General features: G+C 43.6%; 1 protein-coding gene across 1 annotated transcript in view; it reads right to left on the reverse strand.

The window, feature by feature from the left end:
* LOC307034588 (arf-GAP with GTPase, ANK repeat and PH domain-containing protein 1-like) overlaps nt 1-10,000 on the reverse strand; it is a gene marked incomplete at its 5' end in the record, with an annotated part of 53,414 nt that overhangs the window by 33,348 nt on the left and 10,066 nt on the right. The window contains one exon of the mRNA XM_079673419.1: nt 8,319-8,453. Coding sequence (XP_079529545.1) covers nt 8,319-8,453 — 135 coding nt within the window. The remainder of the gene's footprint in view (nt 1-8,318; nt 8,454-10,000) is intronic.

The following is a 10,000-nucleotide window of genomic DNA, read 5'->3' on the forward strand; positions in this document are numbered from 1 at the left end:
TCCGAACTTCTCCCACACCCGCTGCTTTGCCTCGGCCACGGCTGAGGCTGCTGCCCTTCGGGCCTGTCGGTACCTTGCAACTGCCTCGGGAGTCCCCCGGGATAACAAATCCCTGAAGGCCTCCTTCTTCAGTCGGACGGCTTCCCTGACCACCGGTGTCCACCAGGAGGTTCGAGGGTTACCGCCCCTTGAGGCACCTAAGACCTTGAGACCACAGCTCCCCACCGTGGCTTCGGCAATAGAGGCTTTGAACACCGACCACTCTGGTTCAATGTCCCCAACCTCCACAGGAATGCCCGGAAAGCTCCGCCGGAGGTGCGAGTTGAAGGCCTCCTGAACTTGGGCCTCCTCCAGACGTTCCCAGTTCACCCGAACTACACGTTTGGGCTTACCAGGTCTATCCAGAGGCTTCCCCCGCCACTCGACCCAACTCACCACCAGATGGTGATCAGTTGACAACTCCGCCCCTCTCTTTACCCGAGTGTCCAAAACATACGGCCTCAGGTCCGATGATACGATAACGAAATTGATCATTGACCTTCTGCCTAGGGTGCTCTGGTACCACGTACACTTATGAGCATCCTTATGTTCGAACATGGTGTTTTTTTATGGCCAATCCATGACTAGCACAGAAGTCCAGTAACAAACCAGCACTCCGGTTCAGATCAGGGGGGCCGTTCCTCCCAATCACTCCCCTCCAAGTGTCTCCATCATTGCCCACATGTTCGTTGAAGTCTCCCAGCAAGATTAAAGAGTCCCCTTCAGGAGCCCCATACAGGACTCTTTCCAGGGTCTCCAAGAAGGCCGTATACTCTGAACTGCTGTTGGGTGCACATTCCCAAAAAACAAACAAATCTTATTTACATTTTTTACACCAGTTTTTATTTTAGTTCCCCAACACCACTGTTTTTATTTTAGTTCCCAAACACCCCATAAGGTTATTCACATTTTTTACACCAATGTTTTTATTTTAGTTCCCAAACAACACTGTTTTTATTTTAGTTCGCTAACACCACTGTTTTTATTTTAGTTCCCTAACACCACTGTTTTTATTTTAGTTCCCTAACACCACAGTTTTAATCGTAGTTCCCAAACAACACTGTTTTTATTTTAGTTCCCTAACACCACTGTGTTAATCCTAGTTCCCTGACACCACTGTTTTAATTTTAGTTCCCTAACACCACTGTGTTAATCCTAGTTCCCTGACACCACTGTTTTTATTTTAGTTCCCTAAAACCACTGTTTTAATTGTAGTTCCCTAACACCACTGTTCTCATTTTGGTTCCCTGACACCACTGTGTTAATCCTAGTTCACTGACACCACTGTTTTAATCGTAGTTCCCTAACACCACTGTTTTAAATCGTAGTTCACTGACACCACTGTTTTAATCGTAGTTCCTTGACACCACTGTTTTCATTTTAGTTCCCAGACACCACTGTTTTTATTTTTGTTCCCTAACACCACTGTTTTAATCGTAGTTCCCTAACACCACTGTTTTAATCGTAGTTCCTTGACACCACTGTTTTCATTTTAGTTCCCAGACACCACTGTTTTCATTTTAGTTCCCTGACACCACTGTATTTATTTTAGTTCCCTGACACCACTTTTTTATTCTAGTTCCCTAAGACCACTGTTTTAATCCTAGTTCCCTGACACCACTGTTTTTATTTTAGTTCCCTAACACCACTATTTTAATCCTAGTTCCCTAACACCACTGTTTTAATCGTAGTTCCCTAACACCACTGTTTTCATTTTAGTTCCCTGACATCACTGTTTTTATTCTAGTTCCCTGACACCACTGTTTTCATTTTAGTTCCCTGACACCACTGTTTTTATTGTAGTTCCCTAACACCACTGTTCTCATTTTGGTTCCCTGACACCACTGTGTTAATCCTAGTTCACTGACACCACTGTTTTAATCGTAGTTCCCTAACACCACTGTTTTAATCGTAGTTCACTGACACCACTGTTTTAATCGTAGTTCCTTGACACCACTGTTTTCATTTTAGTTCCCAGACACCACTGTTTTTATTTTTGTTCCCTAACACCACTGTTTTAATCGTAGTTCCCTAACACCACTGTTTTAATCGTAGTTCCTTGACACCACTGTTTTCATTTTAGTTCCCAGACACCACTGTTTTCATTTTAGTTCCCTGACACCACTGTATTTATTTTAGTTCCCTGACACCACTTTTTTATTCTAGTTCCCTAAGACCACTGTTTTAATCCTAGTTCCCTGACACCACTGTTTTTATTTTAGTTCCCTAACACCACTATTTTAATCCTAGTTCCCTAACACCACTGTTTTAATCGTAGTTCCCTAACACCACTGTTTTCATTTTAGTTCCCTGACATCACTGTTTTTATTCTAGTTCCCTGACACCACTGTTTTCATTTTAGTTCCCTGACACCACTGTTTTTATTTTATTTCCATAACACCATTGTTTTAATCGTAGTTCCCTAACACCACTATTTTAATCCTAGTTCCCTAACACCACTGTTTTAATCGTAGTTCCCTAACACCACTGTTCTCATTTTAGTTCCCTGACACCACTGTTTTTATTCTAGTTCCCTGACACCACTGTGTTAATCCTAGTTCCCTGACACCACTGTTTTTATTTTAGTTCCCTAACACCACTGTTTTAATTGTAGTTCCCTGACACCACTGTTCTCATTTTAGTTCCCTGACACCACTGTGTTAATCCTAGTTCCCTGACACCACTGTTTTTATTTTAGTTCCCTAACACCACTGTTTTAATTGTAGTTCCCTGACACCACTGTTCTCATTTTAGTTCCCTGACACCACTGTGTTAATCCTAGTTCCCTGACACCACTGTTTTTATTTTAGTTCCCTAACACCACTGTTTTAATTGTAGTTCCCTGACACCACTGTTCTCATTTTAGTTCCCTGACACCACTGTGTTAATCCTAGTTCCCTGACACCACTGTTTTTATTTTAGTTCCCTAACACCACTGTTTTAATCGTAGTTCCTTGACACCACTGTTTTAATCGTAGTTCCTTGACACCACTGTTTTATTCTAGTTCCCTAAGACCACTGTTTTAATCCTAGTTCCCTGACACCACTGTTTTTATTTTAGTTCCCTAACACCACTATTTTAATCCTAGTTCCCTAACACCACTGTTTTAATCGTAGTTCCCTAACACCACTGTTTTAATCGTAGTTCCCTAACACCACTGTTTTAATCGTAGTTCCCTGACACCACTGTTTTCCTTTTAGTTCCCTGAGACCATTGTTTTCATTTCAGTTCCCTAACACCACTGTTTTTATTCTAGTTCCCTAACACCACTGTTTTCATTTTAGTTCCCTAACACCACTGTTTTTATTCTAGTTCCCTAACACCACTGTTTTTATTCTATTTCCCTGACACCACTGTTTTCATTTTAGTTCCATAACACAACTATTTTTATTTTAGTTCCCCAACACCACTGTTTTTATTTTAGTTCCCTAACACCACTGTTTTTATTTTAGTTCCATAACACAACTATTTTTATTTTAGTTCCCCAACACCACTGTTTTTATTATGTCCCTCACAGTGTGACTGGTGAGTTTCTCTGTGTCACTGTGATTGGCCAGTTTCTAACACTGTGATTGGTCAGTTTCTAACACTGTGATTGGTCAGTTTCTAACACTGTGATTGGTCAGTTTCTAACACTGTGATTGGTCAGTTTCTCCGTGTCACCAACAGTGATGTATCCTGACGGACTGAGTGTGAACGCTAACGAGAGATGAGAGGGATTAATATAAATATCAGAGTGTGGTCATCGCGGCTCGTTAGCGTTAACGAAGCGCCCGCATCTGCACTCTGACAGAGAGAGAGAGTGTGTGTGTGTGTGTGTGTGTGTGTGTGTGTGTGTGTGTGTGTGTGTGTGTGTGTGGGGGGGGGGGCTCATGTCGCTGTAATTAAGCTAATTAAATTAGCGCTCTGATGGAAGAAGGAGCATGGCGCTGTCATACTCACACACACACACACACACACACACACACACACACACACACACACACACACACACACACACACACACACACACACACACACACACACACACACACACACACACACACACACACACACACACACACACACACACACACACACACACACACACACACACACACACACACACACACACACACACACACACACACGGAGGTCACCCCCCACTGGACCAGGCTTCACTCCCCATTACGGCAAATTACATGTCTCACACACACACACACACACACACTATGTAGTGATCTAACGCTGCGCCCACAGTGCGAGTACTTAATCCTAAAATAAATAACATTATTATTTATATTAGTTTTATCATAAATACACATTTTGATCAATAAAAATGCAAAAACATTAATTAAAAACAGATTTTTTAAATGTATTTGTTGCGTGTTGGTGATTTAAGATATTAAATGGACAACACTGTTAATGAACTTATCTAAAACATTAGTTCAAATAAGTTTATCTCATTTATTTTACCTAATTTTTACTTTATTTCTTTGACTGTTTGTTTTCTGACATTAAGAAGTCTTCAAAATGTATAAATGAACCTAAAAATTGATGTCCACCGTAAGTTATGTTTACATTAAAACATATTTAAAAACCTGCAGAAATAAACAGCGTTACTGTTTTTATCCTCCTCCTCCTCCTCCTCCTCCTCCTCCTCCTCCTCTTCCTCTCTGAACATAGGATTTGTCACGACGGCCAATTATTTTTAACGCTAAATGTTGTGGTCACTCGTGCATCTTCATCCTCCTCTTCCTCTGTGCAACTGCTGGAACCCATCACACACACACACACACACACACACACACACACACACACACACACACACACACACACACACACACACACACACACACACACACACACACACACACACACACACACACACACACACACACACACACACACACACACACACACACACACACACACACACACACACACACACACACACACACACACACACACACACACACACACCGTACAGAGCGATCATGTCAAATTAGTGCGACTCAGCGTTTCTTGTCGCTGATTATGAAGCTGAATATGAACAGATGTAATTAAAGCGCCACAATCAATAAAGGAAGGTCATGTGGGATCAATACACACACACACACACACACACACACACACACACACACACACACACACACACACACACACACACACACACACACACACACACACACACACACACACACACACACACACACACACACACACACACACACACACACACACACACACACACACACACACACACACACACACACACACACACACACACACACACACACACACACACACACACACACACACGTTCATAAATTGTGATTTGATCCCGATCGACTGGATGTTTGTAAATGCCGCTTGGATGCGAGCGTTTGGGAACGATCCGTCACAGGAAGTCCGAGGAAGTTAAATCATAATAAATATTAAAATAATTAAGGGTCTATTAATAATGTGAATGAATATGTTTGCGTGCAGGTGATCAATACTCTAAGGTGATCAATACCTGCACGGCAACATGACTCAATGTGAGGGAGTCTGTAGTCACGTCTGCACGTCTACTCAAATAAAAGAGGATTTTAATGTTATTTCAGAAAAACTCAATTTAACAGAGAAATCCTAATTTTGTCAACAACAGAAATATTTTAGTATTTAAGAAGAATACTTGAATCCTGACTGCACGTCCACATGTTATCACCAAAAGACTGTTCCAAAGCCTTCATTACTCTCGCAGAGTTCATTCAATTAGCAATCAATAACGTTTGGGTCATTTTGAGCTTAAAAATAGTTAAATGATGATTATTATAATGATGGGATATTTTGTGAGAGAAAGGTGCAAAAAATACAGATTTGTGTAAGAAGAGTATGACTGAGAGACGTCACATCTGGGTTTTTAAATTATAAATGCAATATTAAAAAATGTGCATTAAATGAGGAGAAAATGAGAGGCTTTATAACCATGGGATACAAGTTTGATAAATGCCATGAAGAGAAATCAGATTTCATATTCATAGAGTATTAAGAAATACTGTTAATAAATACACACAGTGACTCTGCAGCTCTGACGAGTGTGTGTGTGTGTGTGTGTGTGTGTGTGTGTGTGTGTGTGTGTGTGTGTGTGTGTGTGTGTGTGTGTGTCGATGCTTCTGACCAATTAGAGCAGGCGAGTGTTTTAAGTGGCTGAAGGCCGAGAGTCGAGCGCCGTTACTGAAGTCCTCGTCGCAAATTAAGGTCACGCTAAGAACTAATTAAACTGTGTGTGTGTGTGTGTGTGTGTGTGTGTGTGTGTGTGTGTGTGTGTGTGTGTGCGTGTGTGCTTCCAAAACACACTTGCACTGACAGTCACAGACACACACTCCCATAAAACACACAAAAACTTAAACTGTCAATAAGAGTAATTTCATACACACATCTTTTGGATACGCTGCCACACACACACACACACACACACACACACACACACATACACACACATACACACACACACACACACACACACACACACACACACACACACACACACACACACACACACACACACACACACACACACACACACACACACACACACACACACACACACACACACACACACACACACACACACACACACACACACACACACACACACACACACAGCTGCAGGCGGCTGTCGCTGTGTGTCGGCGTCGACAGAAAACATTAAAGTCATCGTTCTGCTGGATGATTAAAAAACTGATTAATTTGGGATAATGACGAGAAAAATACAAGGAGACAGTGAGACACACACACACACACACACACACACATACACACACTCACACAGAGACTCACACACACACACACTCACACAGAGACTCACACACACTGTGGAATAATTAAGGGGATAATAAGACAGCGTTTAGTGTGGAAAGCTTCCTCCTGGCCCAAGAGCACACACACACACACACACACACACACACACACACACACACACACACACACACACACACACACACACACACACACACACACACACACACACACACACACACACACACACACACACACACACACACACACACACACACACACACACACACACACACACACACACACACACACACACACACACTCTTCTTGACTAACTGCCACCTTATTCAAACTGCTCCTGCGCTGCCCCCTTCAGGACAAACACGGCAATGACTTTCTACTTTTTATTTAGCATTTATTATTTATTCAGTTTTTAATACGTATTATTCCTTCTATTCAAATATTTCCGATATTTCACACATTTGGGGATTTTATCCGTTTTTATTAAACCTCATTTTTAGCTAGTTTTAATATTTTTTTCGGCCTATTTTATCTCAGTTTTTTTGGCCTTTTTCACAAATAATTTAAATGTTTTTTCTGCTAATTTTCCACCAATTCTTTGACCAATTTTCAGGGCGTTTTTCTCCAGTAGATGTGAAAGATCGACGCTCACCTGAACAACTGAATGTAGGATTTAAACCCGGTCAGTGAGGACACTCTTCCTCTTCCTCCTCTTCCTCCTGTAATGTCTCTTTATTAACCCCCCCCCCCCCTGATAAAACTTAACTGCAGCTCTCTTTGGTCTCAATCGCTCCGCGGCTCCATTTCCTTCTTAATTGAGGAGCAATTAAAGTGTCCGGAGGAGAGTGACCTTCCCAGAGGACCCCCCCCCACCCCGACCTCTTTATTTCAGCTAATTATCCGCTAATCTTCACCGGTAGATTGTCGGAGATATATGTGAAGAAGTATCCCCAAAAGACATGTTAGAAAACAAACCAAAAATACTTGGAATTTGTCCCAAAAACAGGTCAAAACGTTTCCAAACATACGGAGACAGAAAGATTTGGAAAAATGACCAACAAATGTGGATTAAAAGAAAGAAAATACGTAAAGACTGGAATTTAAATATCTGCCAAAAAACTCTTTATATAATATTATTTATTGGCCTTTTTTTCACATATTTTTCAGACAATTTATACGTATATTTTAGTCATTTTCCACATCTTTTTTGTCCCCCTTCCCCCCCAGAGGACCCCCGCCAACCCCCTTCAAATGGAGACATGTCTGACATGTTTGCACATTCTTTAACGACTTGTTTTGTACATTTTTCACGTATTTTCAGACCAATTTCAAGTTGTCTATAATTATATTTTTGCATAACCCTAACCCAAGTTAGCCATTTTCCACCTCTTTTTGGACCCCCGTTCCCCCAAAAGACCCCCGCTCCCCCAAAAGACCCCCGCTCCCCCAAAAGACCCCCGTTCCCCCAAAAGGACCCCCATCCCCAGTTCCTCACCGTCCTGGAAGACGCGCTCCACGTTGAGTCCGTACGTCGCGCAGGTCTCGTAATACGTGCAGCGCTTCAGGTCGTTGGAGAGTTTCCTCGCCCGGCCGTCGTCGATTACTCGAGGATTCGCTGAGCTGATGGCGTCTGAGAGGAGAGGAAACGAGAGGAGAGGAAACAAGAGGAGAGGAGAGGAAACAAGTGGAGAGGAGAGAGGCGGAGAGGAGAGGAAACAAGAGGAGAGGAAATGAGAGAGGAGAGAGAGGAGAGGAAACAAGAGGAGAGGAGAGAGGCGGAGAGGAGAGGAAACAAGAGGAGAGGAGATGAGAGAGGAGAGAGAGGAGAGGAAACAAGAGGAGAGGAGAGAGGCGGAGAGGAGAGGAAACAAGAGGAGAGGAGATGAGAGAGGAGAGAGAGGAGAGGAAACAAGAGGAGAGGAGAGGAAACAAGAGGAGAGGAGAGAGGCGAGGAAACAAGAGGAGAAGAAACAAGAGAGGAGAGGAAACAAGAGGAGAGGAGAGAGGCGAGGAAACAAGAGGAGAAGAAACAAGAGGAGAGGAGAGGAAACAAGAGGAGAGGAGAGAGGCGGAGAGGAGAGGAAACAAGAGGAGAGGAGAGGAAACAAAAGGAGAGGAGAGAGGCAGAGAGGAGAGGAAACAAGAGGAGAGGAGATGAGAGAGAGGAGAGGAGAGGAAACAAGAGGAGAGGAAACAAGAGGAGAGAAAACAAGAGGAGAGAAAACAAGAGGAGAGAAAACAAGAGGAGAGGAAACAAGAGGAGAGGAGAGAGGCGGAGAGAGGAGAGGAGAGGAAACAAGAGGAGAGGAAACAAGAGGAGACGAGAGGAGATGAGAGAGAGGAGAGGAGACAGGAGGAGAGAGGAGAGGAGAGGAGAGGAAACAAGAGGAGACGAAACGAGAGGAGATGAGAGAGGGGAGAGAGGAGAGGAAACAAGAGGAGAGGAGAGGAAACAAGAGGAGAGGAGAGAGGCGAGGAAACAAGAGGAGAGGAGAGGAAACAAGAGGAGAGGAGAGAGGCAGAGAGGAGAGGAAACAAGAGGAGAGGAGATGAGAGAGAGGAGGAGAGGAAACAAGAGGAGAGGAGAAAGGCGGAGAGGAGAGGAAACAAGAGGAGACGAGACGAGAGGAGATGAGAGAGGAGAGAGAGGAGAGGAGAGAGGAGAGGAAACAAGAGGAGAGGAGAGAGGCGGAGAGGAGAGGAAACAAGAGGAGACGAGAGAGGAGAGAGAGGAGAGGAGAGAGGAGAGGAAACAAGAGGAGAGGAGAGGAAACAAGAGGAGAGGAGATGAGAGAGGAGAGGAAACAAGAGGAGAGGAGAGGAAACAAGAAGAGAGGAGATGAGAGAGGAGAGAGAGGAGAGGAAACAAGAGGAGAGGAGAGGAAACAAGAGGAGAGGAGAGAGGCGGAGAGGAGAGAAAACAAGAGGAGAGGAGAGGAAACAAGAGGAGAGGAGAGAGGCAGAGAGGAGAGGAAACAAGAGGAGAGGAGATGAGAGAGAGGAGAGGAGAGGAAACAAGAGGAGACGAAACGAGAGGAGATGAGAGAGGGGAGAGAGGAGAGGAAACAAGAGGAGAGGAAACAAGAGGAGATGAGAGAGGGGAGAGAGGAGAGGAAAGAAGAGGAGACGAAACGAGAGGAGATGAGAGAGGGGAGAGAGGAGAGGAAACAAGAGGAA

Source organism: Notothenia rossii, assembly GCF_949606895.1.
Source record: "Notothenia rossii genome assembly, chromosome: 3".
NCBI lineage: Eukaryota > Metazoa > Chordata > Actinopteri > Perciformes > Nototheniidae > Notothenia > Notothenia rossii.